The following is a 27,476-nucleotide window of genomic DNA, read 5'->3' as shown; positions in this document are numbered from 1 at the left end:
ACTTATTTGATCATAACCCACTTTTAAAATGATTTGGGCACACAGATTTAAGTAAAAAAAGATAAAGGAGTAATGAATTAAATAATTAATATTTTTGAAATAATTATTCAAAATAAATTTAATGCAGAATTAATTAATTATTTAATATTCACGTCACAAATCATATTTAAAAAATAAATGATCTTATTCTACTATTGAAAAAGTAAAACTTGTTTGATCATAACCTACTTTTAAAATGATTTGGGCACACAAGTTAAAAAAGACAAAGGAATAATAAATTATTATCGTTTATATATATATATATATATATATATATAGACATGTTTTATTTGTTATCCATTTACGAGAGACGAGCACAAGTAATAGGTTAGTAAGACTTATTGAACAGAGTTCATCTGTGCTGATGTATGCAATCACACTAATTAAAATGAGTTTAACTAAATCTTTATACTAACAATTTAGAGTTTTTAGAAATAGTTTATTCCAAAATCCTCTCCTCTAAAGATGTCCACATCATCCAAATGCTATTTGGCATTTGCTCCAAAAATTTCTCCTAATTGTTAATATAAACTTAATAATTATAATTATTATTAAAAACCGTTTTTTATTTAACATTAAATTGTACATAAAATGCATAGTTGGTTACAATCAAATAATTATTAATATAACTATTATTTCGATTAAAATTTATATGTTACATTAAAAATTTATACGTTACAATCAAATAATTATTGATATAATTAGTATTCGATTAACATTTATACGGTACATTAAAAATTTGGTAGGTTACAAAATTATAATAAATAACTTGAATAAATTATATTTTGAATTTTGGTCCGTTACACTATGACAAGAACCTACTAATTAAAAAATTTAATTGTAGTAATTAGTTTTTAAGGTTATATAATTAATTTTTGTTCATTACAAAATTATATTACTTAATATTAATAAGATATTATAAATTTCAAATCTTATAAAGTTAATTTTTTTTAATTTACATGAAATATAATCTAATCATTTAATGTACATTTTATAATATTAAAGACGTTGATAATATTAATTTTAAAACGATCAAATTAACAATTAATATATATATATATATATATATATATATATTAATCGTTATAGTATTATTTTCTATATAAATAGAAGCACTTTTGGGTATGAGTACACAACAATCACAAAATATAGTTTTTTTTTTTCTTTTTCCTCTTCTCTGGTTCTTTGATATCTATAATCTAAGCTATTTATGTAACTTTTTTATTGCAAAGAAAAAGGTCTGCAAAACACGACTTCATCTCTGATGTTTCGCCAAGAAAACAATCGTGGACATTGGTTGTGAGGGTTGTTCGTGCTTGGTTTGTTCAAGACTACAAAAATAAAAAAACTACCATTTTTCATGGAGTTGGTTCTAATGGATTGAAAGGTACTTTTTCATATTGTTTTTGTTTTTTGTTTTTGTTTTGTTTAAAGTATTGTGTTTTAATCTTTGTTATCTCATAGATCACAAATTGAGCTTGACAGATAGCATGTAAAGTGACACAAAATGAAATATTAGCTCAAATAACACTCTTCCATGATCCTAACACAGTTCTAGAGCACAGTCATCATAAACATATAGCAACAACACATATGCAACAAAGGGAATCAAAGTTTATCAATATTTATGACCTTTGCATTTTACCTTTATTTTTACTTGTCTGATCTATCTCGCATTAGCATACTAGAAGAGTTTTTTTAACCTTACTCTTAGGATCACCACTAATGAGTTGAAGAACTTGCATATAATTAAGTGGGTTGACATAAATCTCCTACTTTTTTCTAACCCACGTTTGGTGGAGGTTTTAGTTTGTGAGGTTCGGCTAGGAACTTTAAGAAGGAGGAAATGTTTGTTTGGAAAAAGGGGAACAATGAATTTGAAAATCAAAATTACAGTAAAGTATAACAAAATTAGGTTAGAGTGTTTTAATTTGACTCATAATCACTAATTAAAAAAAATGATGGGAGGAGATTAATGAAAGTTGTTTTCTGTCAATTTTTTCTCACCGGAGATAATTTGCTTCCAAGAGAAATACTCTCTCCAAACTTAAATATAAAAAATAAATAATTTTTTATCTTAAATTAAAACATATATAACTTACTTTGACTCTATTTAATGTTATTTGTCCTAATATACATTTTAATTCATGTAAGTTTCATTTTAATATTTTTTTATTCTCATGAAACACGTTCCAATATATGGTACTTTTCATAATTTTATAGTTTTTTTATCAAATCAAGAAAACTAATTGCATATAAGTGAAATTTTGAAGTTAGATATTTTTTTATAATTGAAATCCGAGAGTATTGTGATTAAATAAAAAAGTAATAATTTTATTCATACTCGTAGATTAAAACGGAGGTAATAATACATGTTTAATGTATTGAATGACTGAGAAACCAAATTTAATTTGAACTCTTATTAAGTAGATATATTTTGAAGAATATATTAATTATTTATAATGTTCTTATATTTTAAGTATAGTTGTACTTTTGCCCACTATTTTATGACTCATAAAAATATTTCTTTTAAGCAAATGGGATGCAGATAGATCTGCGACACTCTAATTATATTAAAATATTTTTGTTTGTAAGAAAGAGGACTGAGGGACATAGTAACCCAGTTAAACCAAAAAGCTAATCAGCGATATGATAATACAATACATGATAATCCAATGGGTAAATAAACAAATTCGAATTCATAACTAGACTCACACATCATGTTGCACAATCCAGCGAACCTGCATTACGGGCACAAAATCAATGTGTAAAAGAAATGTGATGTGTGAACTGATGAGTCTCGAATCCCAATTTTGAAGCCGGTAAGGAACTGATCGCCAACACGAAAACAAATCCACACGCCACCAACCCACTACATCTAACATGACAACAACCAGCTTCAAAGGTCATTTCTAGCCATACATATCACTGTTGACAAAGACGACAACACCCCCATTTTCGGTGAGACCATATATGAAAAAACGCAACTTCGAAGCAATGTCGAGCTCATAATCAGAATCGGACCGAGAAGGGAAAATTCAACCATGATTTGTAGGATAACACAAAACCCGATGACAATGGCGGCGAAAAACCCAACCACCGTCGTTGAAACACAACCATAATGTTCGCTAACCCAACCACCGCAAAACAGAGGAGATTCACGGTGGTTTCAATATGCCAAGAAGAAAAACCTGATCTGCAATACATGAGACAACCGCATTAGAATATCACTGTATAGAAACCATATTTGAGAGTAACAATCCATAGTAGGTGCTGAATGGTTTGATGGAACCGATCCTAAAAAAGGGGTTCTAGGAGGTGGTCAAAGAATCACACCGCAACCTCCTTGATGCGTGAGGTTACATTGTGAAGGGAATGTTTGGATTTGGTAGGATGAGCAAAGAAGGAGGGTGGATGATAAGGAAGGCGGCGACTCTCACAAAAATAGTTATATCTTTTTAAAATTTAACTTTTTTTGTCCTAATAAACGGTGATTTATTTTTTCAATTTTAAATATGAGGATAGAGTAACGCATAATGTCAAAATTTTGAAATGAAATTAAACTAAAAAAATCAAATAATATATGAAAACCAAATTATGTGTAAACCTCGTTAATTTTTTTAAAATAAAATGAATCCCGTGCTTGGCACGGGAAGTTACACTAGTTTATTAACAAGGAATGGTAAAATTATAAAAAGTAATCAAATGAAGGGTAAAATTGAAAGAATAATTCTTGGTCAAACTTTTCTTACCTAACAGCGGAACTTTAGATTATTAGGGTCTCCTAAATCGAGAGAGTTGACTCAAAAAACACTTTTGACAAATAAAATTAAACCCAAAATCATGTATTGCTTTATACTAACACCAAAACGAACACTAACGTTGAAGTTTTTCAGCGTTTATGTTGCATTTATCCTCAAGCATATTTTACCGTAGTTGATTACAATTTGTAATTTATACTCATTGTAACTATTTTTTCCAAGCATCATCTTGCTCAGCAGGCTTTTGGTACTAACTCCCTAGATACTCGTACTCTTACTCCAAGGATGGTGAGTTGACAACACGGGGATGAGGACGCCATGATTCTCAATGTTGATGGAAGCGCGTTGACAAATCCAGGAAAGGCATGTTATGGTGGTCTAATTCGTAAGCACGATGAAAGTTTTCAGCTTGGTTTCTTTGGTAGTGTAGGTATCTCAAATATCCTACATGCTGAAATTCAAGCTCTATTGACTAGCGTAAAGTTGTGTTGGGATGCAGGATATAGAAAGCTCATATGTTACTCCGACTCTCTTCATGCAGTACAATTGATAATGAAGGAGACTACCAAGTTCCACCATTATGCAAATATCTTAGAACTCATTCGAATGTATCTTGCTAAGGACTGGTCTATTTCAATTCATCATATCATTCGAGAGGGAAATTTTCGTGCTGGCATTCTTGCCAAGATATGGGAGCTAACCGTTCAAACCATCTTGTTACTTTCAATGAACCTCTTCATTGTTTAGCATCAGCTTTACTAGGCGATGCCTTAAGTGCGTCTTTTTCAAGTACTTAGTTTATTTCCGTTTTTTATTTCTTCCTTTTCTTTTTTCTCATGTAACAAAAAAATAATGAGAAAGCTAGACACACGAACACATTTGTTTAAACGCTAGTTGTTATAATGAGATTTAACTTATTTTTTAAATAATACTAGTGTATTTACCTGGCGTTGCCCGTGTTAGATAGACATATTCAAGAAGATAAAAAAAATATATGTATGATATCCGCAAATAAAATTTATCACAGATTGGTATAGGATGAATATCTTAATAAATACATACAAATATAATAAAATATATCATATTATAAATACTCGTAAATTTATAGATGGACATACAGATAAAATTAATTGGATTTAGTAAAAATATTAACACATATAGAATAAAATTAACTTTTAGGAATTTGTGTTATTTCTGTTACATAAAATATTAGGAATACAATGAAAAATTTAAGTAAAATATTTAATAGATAAGATCAAAAGTTTGTTGAGATATTTATGTCAATTAAAATATTGGTTTTAAAAAATAAAAAAATAATAAAAATATTGCGAATAAACGTGAAAGTGACACGTGACATAAAAAACCTTACTTTATATATATATATATATATATATATATATATATATATATATATAGTATTGATTGATGGTAGAAAAGATAAAATTGTAATTATAAATAATATTTTAAAGGAATTATATAATTAGAAGATAATAAAATAAAGGCACATATACGGATCGTATACCATTCTAAAGTGAATACTCCATCGCAAAAAAGTATAGTATAATATACTAGTAGTAGCGTATAGGAGTGAGTGATAGTGTGTGCGGTGCTGGCAAAAACAGTGATATTTCCAATTAACAATAACAACAAATCGATCTAAAACCCGTGTGGCCTGCGATAATCGATTTGTTGTTGTTTGGATCTGTGAATTCGGCAAAGATGGTAACGAAAACAGAGGAATCTGAATTGAAGAATCTAGAAATTCAGGTCGATAATGGTGGCGGAGGAGCTTGGGAGTATCTTTCCCTCGTCAGAAAACTCAAGGTTCGCCGTTCTGATAAAGTCCTCAAGCATGGATTGTCCATCTTGAATGATTCCAAACTCCGATCCAAACTCGGCGCCGATGGTATCAATTTAAACCTAATTTTTGCTTAACTGTGAATAAGATTATGCAAGTCAACTACTTCCAATTGTGGTTTAAAGTTTTTCTGATGATTGATTGTTTTTGTTTTTTTGTTGATTCAGAATGGACTTTGTATGAGCAAGTTGCAGTTGCTGCCATGGATTGTCAATGTCTTGATGTTGCTCAGGTTTTGATCTTTAATTTAATTATTGTTTTGTGTTTTTTGATTGGTTTTGATGTTGTGGATTTCATTTGCAACTCAATTTTGTGGATATATATATTTGTTAGTGTGAAATTCTTTTGTAATTCTACGCTGTTTAGGGAATGCATAAGTGGTTCTAGTTTTTCGTAGCTATTCATTAACTTAGGCTCCGTTTGGATAAACAACTTAATTAAAGCATAAGAGTTATCATATAAGTGGTTATGTATAAGTTATTTATATCACTAAAGATAAAATCAAGTGAAACTGTTTCCATATATGGTATAAGTTATTTTCTAGAGTTATTTTTGAGAGCCTATGGAAATAAGTTGAAAACAACTTATAAACATGTAGTAAGTTATTTTTCATAAGCTCTCCCCAATAGTCTCACTCACAAGTCTTTTTGTTATTAAATAAGGTCAAATAAGTCAATCAAAACAGACTGTCTCTCTGACTCTTGTCACTTGACTCTTTTATGATATGGAGATACCGGGGGATCCATGTGTTAGATGGTACTGGTTCTATATAGAAATCTTGTTTGCTCTTGTAATTTCTGAAATTGGATAGTGGATAGTAACATGCTGCTAAACCTTTATGTTGCCAGAATTGAGGATTTGCTACATTTGTCTCCTTCATACATGATGAGAAGTCTTTAGTTTTAGAATTCATGGCTTGAAGTTGATAATATTTTACTTTTTTTATCAGGACTGCACAAAGGCTCTTCGGAAGAGGTTCTCGGAGAGTAAAAGAGTTGGTAAGTTATACTTTCTTATTCTATGTCTATACCGTGCTGTGGATTTAAGTTGCTTGAAAGAATAGCACCATCAACCTAACAGTTGTTACTGTTTACTTGAGTCAATATAAGCTTAATGGAAAAAACATTAAAAATTACAAGTGGAAGCGCCTGATCTTAGATAGAGCCTTGCAAATGTAACAGCTGTCTAGGTAGCAAATGTAACTGTTGTTTAGGGAAAATCTATTTTGAAATTGCAATGATTAACCTTTGGCATCTTTGTTTTGGGTCTTGATCCTTGACATTTAAAACTTCTACAACTGTGATAATTTTTCAAGTATACTAAGTGTAATTTTTAGTCGTTCCAAAACACAAGCAACTGCACACCGTTCCCTGATTATTGATGTCCAGTTCTAGTTTCTTTTAGCAAATTTTTGGATTGGTGGGTGACTAACATGGATGATTTCCATTCTTTCAAGAGGGATGCTATATAATATAATGTAAATACATATACAGTTTGAAATCCAAAAAAGTTTGTTTTACATATGCATGTTTTTGCTCCCACTAGAAAATTTCCAAATAAGTATCTTTAATTGATTTGTGGTAACTAATTATTACAGGAAGGCTGGAGGCAATGTTGCTTGAAGCAAAAGGTTCTTGGGAAAAGGCAGAAAAAGCTTACTCAAGCCTTTTGGAGGATAATCCTCTTGATCAAGTAAACTCACTTAACCTTACCATTGGGGAAAAGAGAGGAGGGGGGACATTCAGTTAGTTGATCAGTTACTCTGATGAAGCATAATTTTATAACAATGACTTATTTTTGGATATTTTTTCAATTTGACTTGATGTATAACATACTTTCACTTTAACCTTCTAATAATCCAGGCTGGTTGAGTAATGAAACCAAAAAGGGTAACCTAATACTATAGAGCCTCACTATAGTGGGATTTAGGGAGGGTTTTACCAATTGCGTATTTAATTTGTTAGTCTTACTTTGCATTTTCAAGAGGCGGATTCTGTGACTTGAACCTGTTATCTCCGGACACGGAAGCCACTCCAACTGTTGCACCAAGGCTTTCTTGAGTAACAATAACCAAACTTTCTTTTTGGCTTTGTTATTGTACAGATCATCCATAAAAGGAGGGTGGCTATGGCAAAGGCACAAGGCAATATTTCTGGGGCTATTGAATGGCTTAATAAATATCTAGAAATGTAAGACTGCTGTTAATATTTTCCCATCTGAAATTGAAGACCGTTTAAAGGAAAATATTGCTTATAACTAACATCAGTCCGAATAGATATGAACTTTTTCTCTCCTCATTTTCACAGATTCATGGCAGATCACGATGCATGGAGAGAACTAGCTGAAATATACTCATCCCTGCAAATGTAAGATTTTATTCTTCCGTTTCTCTTTCCGTAGTGATTTATTTCTGTTGCTAATTATTCAGCTGCCTTTGTGTTTTTTTTTTACTTGTCTTCCTGTTAGGTATAAACAAGCAGCATTTTGCTACGAGGAAGTGATATTAGCTCAACCAACTGTTCCACTTTATCACTTAGCATATGCTGATGTAAGTATCTACTCTATGAGTTAAGATTAATTTATCATAGTTAAATCAAATTCTTCCCCGTCTCCCGGGTTTCTACACTCTAATAACAGCAAGTCACCGAATATTGCGTCCTAGAGATGTATGGGTTTACCTAGCAACAGTTATAAAACATTATTTTAACTGAAATGGTGTTGCCAGGTACTTTATACGCTTGGTGGATTAGAAAATGTCCAAACTGCCAAGAAATACTATGCATCCACTATTGACTTAACTGGAGGCAAGAATACCAGAGCACTCTTCGGTATATGCTTGGTGAGTGTTTATTTTATGTGGTTCTATACAAGTTACAAGTTCACGATTCTCTTATTTGAATAGTCCTGCTTTGGTTAGTAGATATCATATTTTCCTTCATATATTGTGTTGATTTTCCTCTCTACAACTTGGGATTTTTGGATTCTTCTTTCATACTTACTGTTCACATATATGCTTGAAATTGAGTTTTGCTTCTATTCTCCAGTGCACTTCTGCTATTGCACAACTTACAAAAGGGAAGAACAAGGAAGATAAAGAAGGATCACAGTTACAATCTCTAGCAGCCAAAGCGTTGGAGAGGGATTACAAGCAGAGAGCTCCTGACAAGCTTCCTCAACTTACAACTGCCTTGAAGAGTTTAACATTGTCGTCATGATGCAGCATTTCTTAAATATTGTTGTTATTTAACAAACTTTTTGGCACTTTATTAGATAAATACTATAGCTTGAATCAACATATTTAGAATTCCTCATTTATTTTCTCTTTAAAATTAAAATGAGAATTCATTTTGTTCTGTATTTTATTACCTTCGGTAATAAATATTTGTCTAAAGACACGTGAAGCTTTTGTTGGCATTGCAGCTCTAAAATAGTGATAAAACTTTCCTAATGCATGTTATCGGGGTGCAATTTACTTTTGACATTGTATTTTCCATGGTCGCTTTGGTATAAGTGTTTTTAATTGAGAGAAATATATTGTTATAGGATCTCCAAAGGGTTTCACAGAAAAATGAACCCGTTCCTTATATTTCTACCAATGAAGGAACATCTGGCGGCAGAGTGTACTGCATAGATTTGGTTGAATTAGTTTAATACAGATCCGGTAGCATTGAATTGAAATAAACATTTGTTTCATGCAAATAAAAAACATGAAACAATGGGTTACTTTTTTTTGACAAAAAGCTTAGATTGATTGAGGGTTACATATATTTTTATCATATGAGAAAAATGTGAACTGAGTTGAATAAGTATAAAATAACCTTATAAGGATCACTTGGAAGTAATGTACGAACTCAAAGTTGACCCTCAAAAATAACTATCAGAGATTTTCAGTCTTTTTTTGATCAATTCAGAGATGTTCAGTCTAGCTAGTTAGTACATTTGTTATTTTCTTTCCCTGTCCACACACACGACATTAATTGCGGGCCTTGACACATCGTTCCTATAATTTTCTATTTCTATTTCTATTTCTAGAGTGCTTTTGAGGTGCACACATCAGCTTTTTATGGTCTCCACTTCACTCCCATCTCAATCCCGCAAGGCAAGCACCCGTATCAGTCGCTATTTTCTTACCGTCCTTTTTAGTTACCTTAAAATTTGCCATTACTTTTGGTCAACCAGTACTCTTTGTGAGTAATGACTTGTCTATTCCAATTTTAGGGCATCTGCCTAATAATTCCAATAACAATTTTACTATTTTCTTTTCTGTTACATTTATGTATACTTTTTATACTGTGTATTATTAAATATAGGAGAAATGATATTTGAACAACCATTTTTAACAACTTTCTCTTCATATTCATTATTATTTTTTTTCCTTTTTCTCTTTATTGTTTTGATTTTTGTGTCAATATTTCATTTCCTTTATAAAATATTGATTGTCTTAAAAGTTATTACATATATGAATGTTCAACTAACACAACTTTAAATATAGACTTATTAAGGAGCTTCGAGAGTTTCCTACAATTTAAATATGGACATTTTTACATTTGAGAGTGTAAAGCTAAGAGAGAGTATGTGATATTGAAGAGAAATTAAGGGTGTGTTTGGATGGAGGGTTTAAGAGGGGAAGGGAGGGGAGAGTTTGGTTTTCATTTTTAAATTACGGACACTATAAAACATTTTTTAAAATGTTAACATATTAACATGATAAACAAGTCATATAATACTTCAATCACAATTAATGTATTTTAGAAAAACATGTTATATAGTTCATAATTTAAAAAAGAAAAGTAAACCCTCCACTCCCTTCCCCTCCTAACCCCTCAATCCAAACACACCCTAAACAACTTGGTGCCGTAAAATTAAGTTAGGGTGAAAATTAAGCGTCATAAAATTGAGTTAGTGCGTAATGAAACAGTTTAAAAGACTTTAAAGGGTTCCTATAATTTTAACCTCCATTCATGTGTAATATTCATGCGTGTGTAGAACTTCAATTGATACCTAAAAAAAAAAAGTAAATGCCAACTTATGCCTTCAAGGACATATGTTAAAAAACTCATTATTTAAATATACGTATTAAAAGTCGTACATTCAACTTCTTGAAAGTTCAAATATTATGTTTTTCAATACAAAATTGTTCATTTTAAGTTCTTTTAACATGTATCATTAGGGTACAAGTTAACATGACATAAAAAAAAACCTCTTAGAACCACTTGTTGGCTAGCGGTGGGCGGTGGCATAAAAAAAAAGCTCTTGGAACCACTTGTTCTGTATAATACGTTTTTTCTTTGGGAAGGAAAAAGGGCATAGCTCCCATAACATTTGTATTTTCTCTTTCAATCAATACATAATCCACAGGGTTCTCTCTACCCCTTCAATCATGGATATGCCGTGTTTCATTACACACACTATGAATTTGAAAAGGAAAAAATCTTCAGTGTAATTCAATGAAATTGACCAACAGTTCCATTTGAACTTACTAACAAGAAGTTGTATTCAGCAGAAGGAGCTAATCCCTTAATGCACCAGCCGTACTGATTGTCTCGGGTAAAACAAAAACAAACAAAATGTTGTAATAAAACTGTGAATTTCTCATTTATTAAATCACATTAAAGCATTTATATGAGAGGCACCCTTGATTGTCTTCATTAAAGCTAGTGTGACTTGAACAGCAGTAGAAGAGGTTACAAAGTTAATGGCTTAAAGAAACCACATGTTGAATGAATTGAAAGAGCGTTTGATTCAAACTAAAAACAGAATACGTAAAAAGTCCAACAAGCACAGACTTGAGGTAGAGTTCCATGTGGGAAATATAGTTCTAAAAATCAAGCCTTACAAGATTAAAACTCTAGCCAAAAAGGTGAATTAAATTTTGAATCCTAGGTACATGGAACTTATGAAATTGGGGATAAAACAAGTCTGGTTGCTTATAAGCAGGAATTAACCAAGCGCAGCCACGGTTTATGCTGGTTTGTATGCTATATGATTGAAGTCTCTGAAATGTAACTAATCCTAGCCACCATTCTTGGCAGACAGTTACAAATGAAGATGCAGCAAACTGCAGTACTAGCAATTTGAATTTGGAGCTAATGCCGATAGGGAAAAACATTTTCTAACCTAGTGTGAAAATGTGGCAGACTATGAAAATTGTTGGCAGATCTCGTTAATTACAGGGCACCTTAAATAACAACTGTGCAGGTAAGAAAGAAGAAGGGGGTTGCAATGTAGGAGATTAATACACTGAATTTGGATTGCTATCATCTGTTATTCTCTTGCTGCGTAACAGATGCTCTTAGAAATGATATACATCTGACTTCAGCCAGATATCAACAAATGAAAATTACATCCCAGGTTGCAAAGAACTAAACCATGTAGAAGTAGAACAGTCTGATAAAGGAATCAGCAGAAAATGACTGCCTAGATGATCGAAAACCACAATATCCGGTTCTCTTCTGACAACAATTATTTAGAAGGCTTTAAAGGGTACATGATTTGGTAATGGTCCCAAACGATCAAATCATGTAGATGTGGATGACAGCCCTTAGGAGCATGAGTACATAAACATGTGTATATGTTTTTAAGGAGGTCTAGTTTATTTATTCATGGTTTAAGGGATAAAGAAGGATAACAAAATATCTACAAGTTAGGCTTAACAAGAGCGTAAAAGAGATTCTGCAGTGCAGTTTTTTTTATCAAAGGGATGCACAGGAGTGTAAAGTTCTAGCCTGTGTTGGAGTTTGAGAAGAATAACTACACTGGTGCAGTGGTGCCATCACTTTTGACACATACTATGTCAAGAACGATAATGAAAATATCAATAAGCAAGAGTTTTCTATATAGCATTCGTAGTTAGAGGATTTCATCTGCACGAGGTTCGCAGCTGGAATTGCAACCTAACAATCTTAAAAAGAAATTATCATTCTTTATAATTAGCATGTCTACTCCCGCAGCAAAGAATCATACAACAGACAAGCTACATGGCTGAAAAGTAGATGAATATTAATATGTCCTTAAGAGATCACAATGAGCAGGGCGAATGTTTCAGTTTCAGCATGTAAAGACAACAATGATTCACAAACAATGGGAGAATGGAGTGTTTAGATAGAGTAAACTAAAATGATATTTGGCATCTAACAACGTATTAATATATAATTGGTCAGAATCTGACACCCAATTTGCGCAAAATATTCATATCCATGTCTCACGCGTAGTGTACAAAACAAGAATTAATGGTCCAGAGACTGATGATAACTTAATCATCTCAGTTGCCTCAGCATAGAAGAAAGCCTCCAATAGTCGTAAAAATGAAAGAGCAGTGACATTGTAATTAGGCAACCTTCAATCTCAGCTCCCCTTAGCTTATAATTGAAGTAATTTTGTAATAATTATGCATTATCAGTTTGGAGTATCCACATTACATATTTGATCAAATAAATTCTCATTTCTCAACACTAGAAGTTAAAACATTCGACAACCCGGAGCTGTGTATAATTATTAATTACTAATATGTATGTACATACTAATCAAAAGAATGGACATGTGATAAGCTAAAAAGCACAAGAAGCAAACTTTAAATCAAATAGACCATAGATTAACACCTCAGGACAAATATACAGCCTTTTGGATTTCCAAAACAAAAACTGATCTGTTCAAATAGCTCAGCCAATTAGCTAGATCGAGGATGTGAATTTAACAGGTGGATCGAAAGAAACAAAACTAAAGGACTCATTTTCTGTCGACTGTATTTCAGTGACATGGTTGATGAATAGAAAACTCACTAAGATGTCTGTTAGTATTAAATATATGGTGGATTTCTGCATCTTTACAAGTTCTTCCAGGCATACAAAATAAGCGAGAAACCAAGATCCGAAAATCTAGTGTCAGAAAACCTCTCGGAAAAAGACCACTGCAGCAGACTATCATCATCAGAAGAAAGGGGCTGTGCTTGTGTAGTCCACAACTTGTCCGCGGAGAGGCACGTCCTGAACATAAAGACAGCATCTGCAAGAGAAGCACCAAAGAGCCAATTATGGACATCCCAGAAAACATCCACTGCAAGGCCATCAACAAGGATAGTATGATTCCCTCTGAACTTCCATCTCAACCGCTTCACTTCCATCACAATTTTGCTATCTAGACGAATTATAAGGCTCGGATCACTAACACCACTTGCAGTATCACATTCAATCACAAGATCATGAATTTGACCATTATTACAAAACACAGCCTTTGTAGCATACAACTTCTTACCAAAAACATGTTCTTTCTTGGCAACTAAAACAGCTGCATTGGAACTGCACGGCAGCGGAACAGCATTGGTTTTCTTGAAAGCTTCTTTCCTCAAATCCCCGAGAAGAAGAACCATTTGACGATCCACAACAACTCCAACATAAAACCCTCCCAACGGTTCCGGCCCAGAACCAAATTTAGCCGAAGATAGGTCCCAAAAGACATCAATTTTAGCAGAAAAAGCCTCAAGGCTCTTACAACCTTTCTTCTTAGAAAAAACCCAAGGTTTAACATCCACCTTACAAAGACAATCATGGATCCCAACAGTGAGAAGTTGACCCACCATATTCTTACTCCAATTGACAGTAATCGGACACGACCTACCACGTATCCGGCATTGGTAAACACAAGTAACCATGTTATTCTGAGCATTTCTAGCAGCACTTGAAGACGATGAAGAAGAATCCGCAACTTGAACACCATTTTCACCAAAACAAGAAGGAAAATCCTTCATTTTGTTGGTTTAGGTTTTTCAACAAACAGATGGAGACCCACCAAAGCACCCAGAATAGTGAAAGTTACCTTAATTGCAAAACCTGTGTCAGACACAGTTGGATTGGAAAAATGGTTATGAATTGGATCAACAAAAACAACAACAAAAAAGGACAAATTTTGAGAATGTTTGTTCAGTGTGAAATTAAACAAAAAGGAAAAGTAGCAAACTAGTTTAACTGTCAATGTTTGTTCTCTGAAAACTCAAAAAGCAAAAAAGAAAAAGCAGAATACTAGTAATAATATAATAGATAGATTATAGATAGATAGATGAATATATAAAAGAAATTAAAACGGAAAAAAAGGAAAACGAAAGAACGAACGAACCTCAAGAAGAAGATGGCGATGGTGACACGATCCGAAAAAGGGAGAGAGAGAGAGTGAGAGTGAAAAAGAAAACGGAAACGAACGAAAATGGGTAAAAATAAATAAATAAAAGTAAAGGGAGGTTACTAGTCTTACAACTACTCGCCACTGAAGGAGGAGGAGTGAGTGAGGTGAGGGGGAGGGAAAAAGGTATTGGTGGGTACTATACACTACTACTATCACTATCACAGTGTATATATATACGATGAGTCGATGACTAATACCTCAAATTCGTCCTTTAATTTTAAAAAATCAGTCAAATTCGTCCTTGAATTTTGCGAAATATTTATTTAGTCTCTAAATTTTACAGACGTCCATCAAAATGGTCATTCCGTCCAAAAGCTCCGTTAGTGGTGATGATGTGTTCTCTTGCATGATGTGTTGTCCTGTACAAGTGTCAACAAGGCAGCCACGTGTACAAGGACTAAATTGATGGAAATTGTAAAAATTCGAGATTTAACTTTTCAGTGTAATTTTTCTTGGGTTTCCAATTATACCCCTATATAAGAATCGATTTGATACTTATTGTGATAATTTAAGGACTAATTTGATGGATATTGTTATAATTTAAGTCCTGATGTGATTGATTTTATTTCAGGGAATGAGTACAAAGAGATATGGCATGAGAGGACCAGTGATTTTAAATGACAGGCATAAACAAACACCACTGAGGGGTCCTGCTCCACAAAATCCAACTGTTCTTAGAGTTACCAGAGTTCCAAATCCAAATTACGGGTCATCCGCTTCTACCCAACTCCAATACATGGAGTTTATCCCAACTCCAGGATTTCCAAAACAATGATGCTTGTTTAAATTATGCTTTTGGAGTAGTTTAATTAATACTTTTTGGACTTGTTTAATTAATGCTTTTTTGGATATGTAATGACTTGAGAACATCGAATGACTTGATGGCTCTGCAATGTTATTTTTTTTGGCTATGTAATGACTTATGAACATCAAATGTATCAGTTATGATGGTATGTAAATGTCTGTCTTTTTACAATCAATGTGTCTGTCTTTTACTTTTTACTTTGTTCAGCAAATGTATGCATGATCACATGATGTATGTTGTGAAAATTCAAGGACTTATTTGATGGTAATTTCACTAATTTGGGGATCGATATGATGGATAGACATATAATAGAAGGACCAATTTGATTGAATTTTTTTGACAGAAAGGTTGAATTCATTCATTGACAACCACTGTTCATTACAACATTACAGCATTACACAGACTTGGCACAATAAAATAAAATTCTAAACAACTCAATCAAACAAATCACTCCTATCAATATCTTAATCAACCTAAGCTCACTTCCTACACAATCAACTTTATCCATCAACCTTGCCTTCCAAACCTCTTCTCTGCCACTATCCTTTGGCTTCTCCATCAACCTTGCATTTCTTCCATGACCAGCACCATTGTTTTTAAAATAACCTAGTTCTTCAGCTTCATCAACCCACACAAAAGATTTACAATTTTCACCATTATCCTGTACAATCAAAAGACAAAATCAGTACCATTTAAACAAACCATTCACACATCACATAACCATTGTTAAACAAAACTTTGGAAGAGGGCAAACATAGAAAGGCCTTCCTGGGTTATTGACAATGTTGGTTTTTCTTACAACACAAATTCTAGGACACCAACATTGAATCTCTCTCACATCATCATTGAACAGAGAGCTTGAAGATGAAGACTGTCTGTTGTAGCTGTTTTTTCCCATACGTCCACCACCCATCATTTCTGAACACCAAATCTTCAACAATGACCACTGATTTTTGAATTTCGAATTGAATAAAAAAAATTAGGGTTTTAAGTTTTTTGAATTGGGGAAGAACTTTGACATCAATTCATGGAAGACATTTTGGGGATTTTGAACTCTAGGTGACAAATTATAACATTAGGGTTCCAAATTTATATAATTGGGGAAGAAATAGCCGTTAAAGAGAAAGAGGAGAAATAGTCGTTGGGAATTTTGGTCCTTGGCAATTTTCTGAAAATCAATCAATTTGGTCCTTGACAATTTTATGTAAATCAATCAATTTGGTCACTGCTTGCGTGACATCTGACGTGGTAAGCCTTGTAAGAGGTTAACGTTACATGTCACCTCCGTTAACATACCAACTTAACGGAGGGACTGATTTGATTGACATTTTGTAAATTCGGGGACTAATTAGATATTTCGCAAAATTCAAGGACGAATTTGGCTCATTTTTCAAAATTCAAGGACGAATTTGAGGTATTAGTCTATGTATGAGATACATTTTTTTTTAAATTTATCGAATACATTATTTGTTTGTTAATAGACGAAACAGTAGTAGAGTCATTGGAAACTTAATGACACAAGTGAAAAAGTGGATGTTTGAATTCGATCATGATGTCTTATTTTAACGTTTTTATTAATCGAACTAAGACTTATGAACAATACATAATTTATTCTTTTAAATTTGAGAAAAATATATTTATCTATAATAGTGATCAGAGTGAAATTTCATTTATTTACATTATAACTAATATTATGAGTTTTTCTTTTTTATTTATGACTTTTTAGGGGTTTATATAATTATGATGACTTGCTTACTTTTACTCAAATATACCTTTGGAGCATTTGATCTGTTAAAAAATATAGGACATAATAGGACAACTCAAGTCGTAGAGTGTCTGATTGTAGAACTGTTGCGACAAAATTAAAATTGAAATTCTTGTGACTCACTAAATAAAAGCGTAACTTTTTATCTCAAGTACAAGTTATCTAAAACACTAAAATAGTCTTTTATCCATAAAAAATAATGTATGACAAAAAAAAAAATTCAATTCCATAAAAGTTTGTCCTATATTATTCTGCCTTATGATTTACTATTCTATATTGTGATATTCTATCGAGTATTTTTACTTGAGAGAGAATGGAGAGAAGAAACGAACTACTCATCACATACTCCCTCCGTCCTAATTTATAAGCAAAAAACACAAATTCACACATATTAAGAAAACTAACACTTAATGATTTGAGATATAATTTTTTGTGTTCTCCTTAAAATAAGTTTCATGGAAAGATGTAAAAATAATTCTCATTGGTTAAAAATTATGGAGAAAATAAAAAGGAGAATAAATTGAATGCAATTTACATTTAATTTTACATTGGAAAAGATGATTTGTTTGAAAAAACATAATAATATCATAAAAGTTGGTATTTTTTGCTTATATTTTGAGACAAAGAAAGTGATATTTTTTTGCTTATATTTTAAGACGGAGAGCAGTGGCGGAGCCATGAAATAAATCTAGGGTGATCCGTAAATACTTATGGAGCTTAAGTTTTTTGTGGGCGGCCAATTTGTTTAGTGTATGAAAATATATATTTTCTTATCGGCACATTTTATCATTGGTTCGTTCGAATGACTATAGACTTGTTATTTGTTGAATATAGTTCAAACCAATATTTTTAAATCTTAACCGATTATCAACTCGGACAAAGTACAAGATAATTGATCGAACAACTAGGTCATCGATTGAACCTCATGGTTAAATTAAATGACTCTTGACTTCTATAAACAAATGTATATGAATCAGACGACTGAGTAAAAAAAAACCCATAGCATATAGTAATGTAAAAAAGATCATTACATAAGAAAATATACTTATAATCAAGTACAATAATGAAATATATTTTTATTTAATAAATAATATAGTATTTTTGCACCTAAAAAATAGTGTTTATACAATTAAGTATTTTTATGTAACCAAAAAAAATTAAATATTTTTATGATATAATGTTTTTTTTTAAGGATTTTATGATATAATGTTATTTAAGGATCTTTTAACATTTATATTATATATATGTTATGTGTTTTATGAATTTTAACTTTAGACTTCTAGCATGCAGGATGTTTTTTTCAAATAAAAAAAAATGGAAAAAAAAAAAAAAAAAAGGAAAATGGCTTAGGCAGGAGTTGAACCTAGAACATTATACTTGGCAAAAAGCTTCTTAACCACTACAACATACTAGAATATCACTACTAAATCGCACGAAATAATATATATAATATCAAATTAAGATGTAATATTTATATATACCTACTAAGAATTATTATTTTTGGAGTGGGCCGTGGCCCACCTCGGCCCATAGGGTGCTCCGTCCCTGACGGAGAGAGTAATATAACCGCATATTCTCATACAAAAATCCCAATAAGCATTGGTGTGTGTACCCATTTGAGCATGAGGTGTGAGACGAGGAACTCACCTCAAACGGTGGACGAACGAACGATAAAAAAGAAAGAAATTGACTCACTCAAGTGATTTCTTTTCCATATTAAAGAAAAAAATGAACACTATGATAGTGTTGTTGGATATGCATCCAACATCTAATCATTTCATTTTTTATATTTAGTTATTTTAAAATGAACTTAAATTTAAAATTACTTTTACAATGCAAAATATCATTCCATAACAATACTTTAATTATTATTATTAAAGAATATCTATTTATTGAAGGATACCGCAACATCTTCAGGATCCTCCCTGGAAATGTAGTAGCATTGTCTGTCCTTAAATATACAAACACATGAAATTAATAGTATTATAAAATTGTTCATTTTTAATGCATTATGCTTGTTAAAAAAAAAACTCCATCTTTAGGACTCTTGTTTGAAACATGAAAAAGAATCTTTAGGACTAAGAAACGATTGGTTCCTAGGACGTGGATCCCACAACCTCGTGCAAATGCAAAGCACCATCCCCAATCCCCACACATGCTTTGTTTGGGATTTGGAACGTAGACCCTCACATACCTCGTCCTATCTACTCTCCCCATGCTATCCCTTTCAATATTGTCCCTTCATCATACCGTAACTAAAATCTCAAATGATAAGTTAAATTCAAAATGAAATACTGCATTCTCTAAAAATATAAATGAAATTCATACAAGGGGGTGAAAGTTATGAATGAAAATAGAGCTGTCAAAATGGGCCGGCCCGAAAATCCGCATAAAACGTAGGGCTTGGGCCTAATAATTGGAGCCCGAATTTTTCCAGGGCTTTTTAGCCCGGCCCAAAAAAGCCCGGAGCCCGTTCGGGCCACGGGCAGCCCGCAAAAAATTAAGAATGGGGCCCAAATTGAAATAACCCTAACTCACCCCAACTAATCTGAGCCCGGGGAAGCAAATTTTTCAAATACACAAACAAAGAACTTTGAAAAGATCAAATTTGATTATTTTAAATAATCAACCAATTTGATTGTTTTATATACCACAACCTACGAAGCAAAGATACTCTTTAAACTAAGCAGAGTGTTGTCAGACCTTATCAGGTGACACCTTCTCCGTCCCCGAATTCTTCTGATACCGATGTAAAATTGAATTCTTTCCTTGTTTTTGACGGTTTGGGTATTTCCTCTCCTAGTTAAATCATTTTTTTTTTTTTACAAAAAATAAGTTTTTCTAACCCCAATTTTTTTTTTAAAACTCAGTATCCGATTCAAGGACCGACTAATTCAAGGGACCAATCCCACCGCCCACTTGCAGAGGCCCCGTTCTAAGCAAGCTATGTATGGACTTGCACACCGAAATTGGCACAAGTGAGAATCGAACCTAAAATCTTGAGAAGAGCAAACTACAAAATCTCAAGCCAACCACTAGGCCAACCCCAATCTTAATCCCCCTTGAACCCATAATTTTCCCCTCCAACAACAAGGTTGGTCTTTTGTTTCTTATTGAGTTGGGAACTCGGTGGAGCAGATGAATATTTGGCCACGCCTTCCACTTCCACTGATGACGATGATAATGGAGAGAAGCGTTGCAATTTTGAAGAATGCTTGTTCCCTTGTCTGGGTTGATGTCTTCCATACATGGAGGTTTGTCACCTTGTGTAACTCAAATTGTTAGCATGCGAGTCCTTGCAAGTTTTACGTGATAACAAGAAATGCAAGCCAATGAGGGTGAGCACTAAAACTTCAAGAAGAATGTGGAAACATGCAAGATACAATATTCAAGACAAAAAAAAAGTTTGCAAATTTGGTGCTAAATCTTATATTTTGTTTAACTTTCTCCAAGAAGTGGGTGTATGATAAGCCCTTCCAAGAACAGGAAGGAATTTTCATCCAAGAAGCTTTACAACATACAAAGCAACCGTTCCAAGTAGAAGGAGAAGATCCAAGAGAAGATTATAAACAAATTCATTTTCCTTCTTTAGAGATTTAGAACGAGGCTACAGCTTGTGAACTTGTTCAAGATCGATATTTTTAAGGTTTTAGATAATCTCCCTAAAAAAAAAGGATGATCATCCATTTTTTTTCCATGTATTTAGGCATTTCATATTTTTTGTGTCAATATTCTTTGGTATTTATTTTTTGTATTTCCTAAGTTGGAAGTGTTGTAAACACCTTTCAACGTGCACAAGACTATTAAAGATATAAAAGATAGTTACTAGTTAGATTAGTTAAGAGTTACTTGACCTAATTGGCTATATAAATCTAAATGTACTACTTGATATGTAACAACTCTCTCACAATCAAATTATTTTCCTTTTTACTTTTTAAAATTTTTCTCTATATTATTAGTTCTATAAAAAATTATAATCCCTAAAGGTAGAGGGCCTAATACCGTGCCTAGTCAAAGTAAGGACTATCATAAAGCATGAGAAAAACATCCAATGTCAATCGAGATCCTACACTTACGATCAAACATCCGTCCACAAAGGGAGAAACCTTCTAACCGCTCTATGACTACATGGTACCCTTAACAACCGATAAAAGGATAAACACACTACAACAAGAAGGTATGCACTCTCATTATGAGAAAATTCTCAAAGACTAGTGATATTTTGACAACTATTTTGGTGCAACTTTTGAGACAACTTTGTTGTTCTCTCTTCTCATTGGTTAAAAACAATAGAGAGAGACTAAAAACATAATGTGAGTATGAGAGAGAAAATTATACAAAAGTTGTATCAAAATTGTTGTACAAATTGAACGTTGAAAAGTCTTTACACAGACACCATCCGTTCTAACGAAAAATTACCACATTGCACTATGTTCAACAACATTCCTCCGCATCACACCTACACCGGTTGTCGATCATCTTCTATCATAGCATGATCAGTGAGAGTACATATATATATATATAATACAAGTTTAATATAATTTTCTAGATAAAGTACATATATATAATAAGAGTTTAATATAATTTTCTAATATTAAGGATGCATTTTCCCTCAAGAATATGAAGGATACATTTTTTTAAAAATATTTTTGATAATTAAAAAAATATAATCTAATTCACCATATTGATCAAATTAGAATTTGTGTCACCACAAAAAAAAAAAAATTATAATTTGTCTAGATTCAATGAATCGATAATACTATTACGGCTTAAATGCAATTTTATCCCCCCTATTTTAAAACTCGGAATTTTACCCCCTCTATTTTGATTGAATCGGGATTTTGCCCTCCATATTTTAAAACTCGGAATTTTACCCCCTCTATTTTACGTTTTTCAGAATTTTACCCCTATTTTAAAATAAAGAACCAAAAAATACTAGAAAAATAAAGAAACGAATATTAATTTGGAAAAAAGTATAAGGAAAACAAGAAAACAAAAAAGAAAAAAAAAACTAAAAATAGAAAAACAATGTAATTACAAGAAAAAATTCAATTAAGAATACATGAAAAAACTAGTTTACACCTCTAAATATTTGCTATTTTCTTGTATTTTCATACTAGTTTTTAATTTTACTTTTAGAGATCATACTAATTTTATGCATTTTTTTCCAGTATTTTTTATTCATTTTTTTTAGTATTTTTTTGGTGTTATTTTTATTTTTTCATTAAAAAATATTTAATACAAATAATTAATTATGTGGATAAAATAGGAGGAGGGGGCAAAATCCTGAAAAACATAAAATAGGGGGGTAAAATTCCGAGTTTTAAAATAGGGGAGGCAAAATCCAGAATCAATAAAAATAGAGGAGGTAAAATTCCGAGTTTTAAAATAGAGGGGATAAAATTCAGATTCAATCAAAATAGGGGGACTAAAATTGCATTTAAGCCTACTATTACTAATACAACTCTCACTTTCTCTCCACTCACAGTCCACTCTATATTTCACCATATTTGCATTCCATAAATCATTCATTCATGGCAGAATCCAGCAAACACATCAAAATCATCGCTGGCGCCGATGACTTCGGCACACCTCTCAAAGATGCATTACTCTCTCACCTCCGTTCCCTCAACATCCAAGTCGAAGATCTCGGAACCTCTTCTTACTACTCCGCCGGTGCCGTTGTCGGTCGCCGCGTCTCTCAATCCATCTCCTCTTCCTCCCAAGAAGTCCGCGGTCTCGTCGCCTGCGGCACCGGCGCCGGTGTTTCCATCTTCGCCAACAAATTCCCCGGCGTGTTCGCCGCCACTTGTCTCACCCCTTCTGACGCCGTCAACGCCCGATCAATCAACAACTCAAACGTCCTCGCTGTCTCCGGCAAGTATACGTCACCGGAAACCGCAATCGAGATCGTGAAGACGTGGCTGAACACGCCGTTCAAGTCTCCGTGTCCTGCAAACGATAACAAACCATGGCCGCAAGAGATTGAGAATTTTCTAGATAAATCACTAGTTGAAATGCCGGAAATTGGAAAAAGCGAACCGGAACCGGTTGACTCGTGTGCGGTTTGTTGTTTGGTGAAGAACCGGGAACTGAACCCGATCGATTTGATTCCTGGCGGATCAATGAAGATCATTAGAGAAACTCCGACGTCGGCGTTCGTGAGGTTTAAAGCCGGGAGCGTCGAGCCGGCACATCATCATACCTTTGGACATGATTTAGTGGTGATTGAAGGGAAGAAGAGTGTTTGGAATCTGACAAAAGAAGAGAGATATGATCTAACGGTTGGGGATTACTTGTTTACACCTGCTGGTGACGTGCACAGAGTGAAATATCATGAGGATACTGAGTTTTTCATCAAATGGGATAGTCATTGGGATATGTTTTTTGATGAGGATCTTGAAACTGGTAAAATTGCAATTGATAAGGAATTAGGCTTAAACAAGTGATTTTACTCTGTTCTATTTTGAATAATATTGTGCGCTCTCATGAGTTCTGTTCTGTATGCTGGTAGTTTCCTATTTGTGTTGTCATTACATCAAATGCCATAGTTGTATCAACGTGAAATCGGAGTCCTACTCATATGCTTAATTTTGTTTTCAAATTTACTAGTCAGGGTTTGAATTTGAACAATGTATCTACTTCTCAAACTCTTTTCAAATGTCCAAAGCTCAGCTTAACCACTTGAAATATGGATTGGGGAATGGAACCTCTCATGTGTAATTTAAACATGAGAGAGTTCACTTTATCTAAATTTCTCATGTGTTTCCATCTTTTGATGAATGGTGAGAGATCACACTTATAAATTACACACGAGAGAATCCATATTCCCATTTGGGACATTTAAGAAAGTAAGAAACGTAAATTGTTCATAGAATTAGATTAAAGACAATAAAGTAGATGCATTTACCGAGTCTTTATCTGCATCCTCACCCAAGATTGAATTTGAATTTGTTATAGCTTACACTGACTGTATGTTTCTGGCATTGGGATGAATATGGATTGTCTACCTTTTCTTTCTCATCTTTGAGGACTTTCTCTTAATATTTAGCGTTAGCCTCAAATGTTAATTAGATTGCTATGTCATTTATTTAGTTGAAATTGAAATCAATTTGACCCTAATTGTAAGCCTTCCAAATTGTATAATGGTCACTTGTCTAATTTGGTATTTCCTGATTTTTAATATTTATTTCTTTTACTTTTCTCCCAACATCAATGTGGTAATTGGGATTTGGGTGCATTATTAGGGATTGGTAGGGACAATTCATAGCTGCAGCAAATTGGTGTCGTACAGGAAGCTTTGAGGTGTGGAGGTTGATCATGGAAGGCTCACATCCATTTGGTGTAATTGTCAACCTTTAGCAGCTGCAATAGTCAATAAGCAGCGACAGTTGTCATCTTTGTTACTCAAGCAAAGGTCTCAAAAATCTTCTCCTTCAACTTGCACAAAATCTTTTGCGACCAATTGAGCTTTATACTTCTCTATCTCTCCATTAGCCTTATGAATAATCTTATAGACCGGTCTACAATCAACCCATTTCTTTCCTTCTCGCAATGGTTCAAGGGTCGATGTGTTATTTTCTTCTAGAACTTGAATCTCTTGCTCCATAGCTGCAAGCCACTCTTGTTATTGTGCAGCTTGCACATAATTCTTGGGCTCAATATTAGATGTAATTGCTGCAAGAGAAGCCCTATGCTTTGCAGAAAAGCTATAACCGACATAATGAAAGATATGATAGGACTTACTAGAAGAGTTTAAGGTAACCAGGTGGCTTTCTTATTCTTTTATCTTGCGTAATTGTGTTGGTTCTTGGAAACCTTTAATTTCCTCTATATAATTAGATTCCTCTTGAACTTCTCCATGGGATTTGAAATCCTCTTGTATTTCTTCAAGATCTGAAGCTTCAACTTGATCTAGCTGCCCTATGAACTCGTTATTCTCTTCATAATTGTGAATCTTATCAAGCCTTTGGGTTTAATATAATATTTTTGATTTAAAATTATAAATATTATATGGGAAATGTTAACTCGAAGGCACAAGTTTAGAATCCAAATGTAGAAACTTATTTTTGGAAATTGTGCATTCAATGTCTTGAAAGATTAAAAAGTTATTTTTCAATACAAAACTTATGTTTTAATTCTTTTTTTAGATCTTAACATGACACAAGTTAACATGACCCATATTATATTTTAGTTTAATATTTTAATTTTGTTGGGTATAAGATATGAAAAATTAATAATAAAAAATTACTTAATCACTAGTGATCTTGCGTGATCGAGATGAGTTGGTTGAAGTTGAACAACTGCGGTGATACCTGCAAGCACTATGACGCTTAAGTTAGTATGAGATTAAGAAGTGGGGGCATTAAGTTGACAGAAATTATGTACCTTGCATTGTGGTAAATGATGCTTTTTACAAGCACAAAAAGAAAGTTGTTTGAGAGTGATAAAAGATTCGTTTCGAACGATGCTCATCAATGTTAGGCTTCATCAACTGTTACTAGTCATTGAGACCTTACAAAATGATGAGATCCAAAGATGAGAAGAATCTAGTTTAGTTGGGCCTTATGTAATGAATATTTAGGACCTTGGGTTAGTTCAAAACAATTGCCCCCAAGTCGTCAATCCGTAGCCAGGAGTGATGAATTTGTATGACCTTATACAAGAAGAGTGTGTTGAGCTTAATGGACAATAATGTTTTATCGGTAATACGAAGAAGATTCTTTCAAGAAGGGTCTCTGAATGCACCGTTAATGTGGGTAATTTGGAGATGGATAATCATTTGCTTTGACTAAAATGTTTTAAGTTTGAATCAAGGGACAAGAACAAAAATCATCCTCAACGAACATTTTGTTGTCGAGGTGTGCTTGCTATGACATGCAGTGATTTGTCAAGTAGGATGGCTTATTTTATGTTGCCTTGTTAGTGAAGGAATTCAAGTCTACGAGGGTGCCTTCGAACGTTGAGTTGTTTTCTTTGAATCGGTATTGTTCACTGTTGAGGAAATTTTTCGAGAAGAAGCTTTTATCCAAGACGTTTGTCATGATAGAGAAATTAACGTTGATACATGATGTTCTAATTCATATCAATCCATATCTTTGAGAGCATGACTTGAGAAGACCAAATACTCGACCTATCTTTGGTGTTTGCTTGTGAATTAAAAATATAAAGTATTGAAGATGATATTTTTATTGAATCTCTGCAGCTGCTAGGGCTGGGGAAAAATTGTAACTGGCCCAAACCGTCCGGAGCAGAACACTCGAAAGCAAGCAGTTATGTTTATTCAGGGCTTCGGGTCAAGCGGGTTGCATAAAACCATAATATATTGGTTAGGCACGGTGGGTTCCAGGTGGGTGGTCTGAGTCCATCGGAAACCGAACCCGTCTGATATATATAATAATTATATGATTAATTAGATAAAATTGTTTGTGGGTTGAACCATATTCAAACTAACTTATATGATTAATGACCCAACAATGTAAAACAAAACTAGGGTTTGATTTTGTTTATGGAGAACATCCATCACCTTCTTTCCGCCGTTTCTTAGTTTCTCTCTTTCTTTGCTTCTGTCTCATGTTCTGAATTATTCTAACATCTCTCCTTCATACACCAACACACCACTTCAGATCAATTTCCCTCTCGATGCTTCAATTTCTCATTCACCAACCTTATCAAAGCTCTGAAATCCCAGTTTCTTTCATGTTTGTATGTCGCCTTTATCTTGAAGCTTTGAAATCCCAACCTTTTTGAAACCCGAAATCGTAACTGAAGGGTACCGGATAACCCGATTCAACCCACCCGTGTTTCCAACAAATCTGATTAAACCGAATCCGACTAAACCGAGTCATGAAGTAGGTAGAAATGGATATGTGATGTTGAGCCGTATACTTGTTCAGTTTGAGGATTTGAGCCTAATTTTCGAACATAATCATCCATTGTTCACAACCCTAAGAGCTACATCCCTAGTAAAATGAGACAAAAACAATTTAAAATAATATTTGTATGGATGTATTTTGTCTTCACTATTTTTTTTTTATAAAAATGTAAAAAAAAAATAAAAAAAAAAAATTATGA

At 33.1% G+C, this 27,476-nt stretch overlaps 4 protein-coding genes across 5 annotated transcripts; 3 read left to right on the top strand and 1 right to left on the bottom strand.

The window, feature by feature from the left end:
* Positions 1 to 4,118: 4,118 nt before the first annotated feature.
* Positions 4,119 to 4,547, top strand: LOC112416752 (uncharacterized). Its single transcript, XM_024771130.1, has one exon. The coding sequence runs from the start codon at positions 4,119 to 4,121 to the stop codon at positions 4,545 to 4,547; it is 429 nt and encodes a 142-aa protein (XP_024626898.1).
* An 812-nt stretch (positions 4,548 to 5,359) lies between these two features.
* LOC11431330 (ER membrane protein complex subunit 2) lies at positions 5,360 to 9,110 on the top strand. The gene is made up of 9 exons (XM_003626367.4): positions 5,360 to 5,706; positions 5,826 to 5,890; positions 6,608 to 6,656; positions 7,256 to 7,350; positions 7,762 to 7,847; positions 7,965 to 8,024; positions 8,125 to 8,206; positions 8,384 to 8,497; positions 8,703 to 9,110. Exons 1-9 carry the CDS (start codon positions 5,520 to 5,522, stop codon positions 8,871 to 8,873), a joined length of 909 nt encoding a protein of 302 aa, XP_003626415.1. The 5' UTR covers positions 5,360 to 5,519; the 3' UTR covers positions 8,874 to 9,110.
* Positions 9,111 to 13,116: 4,006 nt separating this feature from the next.
* LOC11434650 (uncharacterized) lies at positions 13,117 to 14,967 on the bottom strand. The gene is made up of 2 exons (XM_003626365.4): positions 14,767 to 14,967; positions 13,117 to 14,483 (listed from the first exon to the last, which is right to left on the bottom strand). The coding sequence occupies exon 2, from the start codon at positions 14,399 to 14,401 to the stop codon at positions 13,481 to 13,483; it is 921 nt and encodes a 306-aa protein (XP_003626413.1). The 5' UTR covers positions 14,402 to 14,483; positions 14,767 to 14,967; the 3' UTR covers positions 13,117 to 13,480.
* A 7,905-nt stretch (positions 14,968 to 22,872) lies between these two features.
* Positions 22,873 to 25,276, top strand: LOC11435133 (DNA damage-repair/toleration protein DRT102). 2 transcript variants are annotated; one of them, XM_013595064.3, is made up of 2 exons: positions 22,873 to 23,810; positions 24,650 to 25,276. In XM_013595064.3, exons 1-2 carry the CDS (start codon positions 22,937 to 22,939, stop codon positions 24,670 to 24,672), a joined length of 897 nt encoding a protein of 298 aa, XP_013450518.1. In that variant the 5' UTR covers positions 22,873 to 22,936; the 3' UTR covers positions 24,673 to 25,276. The 2 variants fall into 2 exon arrangements, with proteins under 2 accessions (XP_013450518.1, XP_003626409.1); XM_003626361.4 differs by lacking the exon at positions 24,650 to 25,276 and having other exon boundaries at positions 22,874 to 24,425.
* Positions 25,277 to 27,476: the final 2,200 nt, after the last annotated feature.

Source organism: Medicago truncatula, chromosome 7 (assembly GCF_003473485.1).
Source record: "Medicago truncatula cultivar Jemalong A17 chromosome 7, MtrunA17r5.0-ANR, whole genome shotgun sequence".
Taxonomy (NCBI): Eukaryota; Viridiplantae; Streptophyta; class Magnoliopsida; order Fabales; family Fabaceae; genus Medicago; species Medicago truncatula.
This window is presented reverse-complemented; position numbering and strand designations above follow the sequence as displayed.

What these genes read in the sequence shown, in the direction of transcription:
- LOC112416752 (XM_024771130.1), top strand. Translation starts at nt 4,119, where the DNA reads ATGATTCTCAATGTTGATGGAAGCGCGTTGACAAATCCAGGAAAGGCA.
- LOC11431330 (XM_003626367.4), top strand. Translation starts at nt 5,520, where the DNA reads ATGGTAACGAAAACAGAGGAATCTGAATTGAAGAATCTAGAAATTCAG. An exon ending in AATGTCTTGATGTTGCTCAG is followed by an intron (nt 5,891 to 6,607) that starts GTTTTGATCTTT and finishes TTTTTTTATCAG; the next exon opens with GACTGCACAAAGGCTCTTCG. An exon ending in AGGATAATCCTCTTGATCAA is followed by an intron (nt 7,351 to 7,761) that starts GTAAACTCACTT and finishes GTTATTGTACAG; the next exon opens with ATCATCCATAAAAGGAGGGT.
- LOC11434650 (XM_003626365.4), bottom strand. Translation starts at nt 14,401, where the DNA reads ATGAAGGATTTTCCTTCTTGTTTTGGTGAAAATGGTGTTCAAGTTGCG.
- LOC11435133 (XM_003626361.4), top strand. Translation starts at nt 22,937, where the DNA reads ATGGCAGAATCCAGCAAACACATCAAAATCATCGCTGGCGCCGATGAC.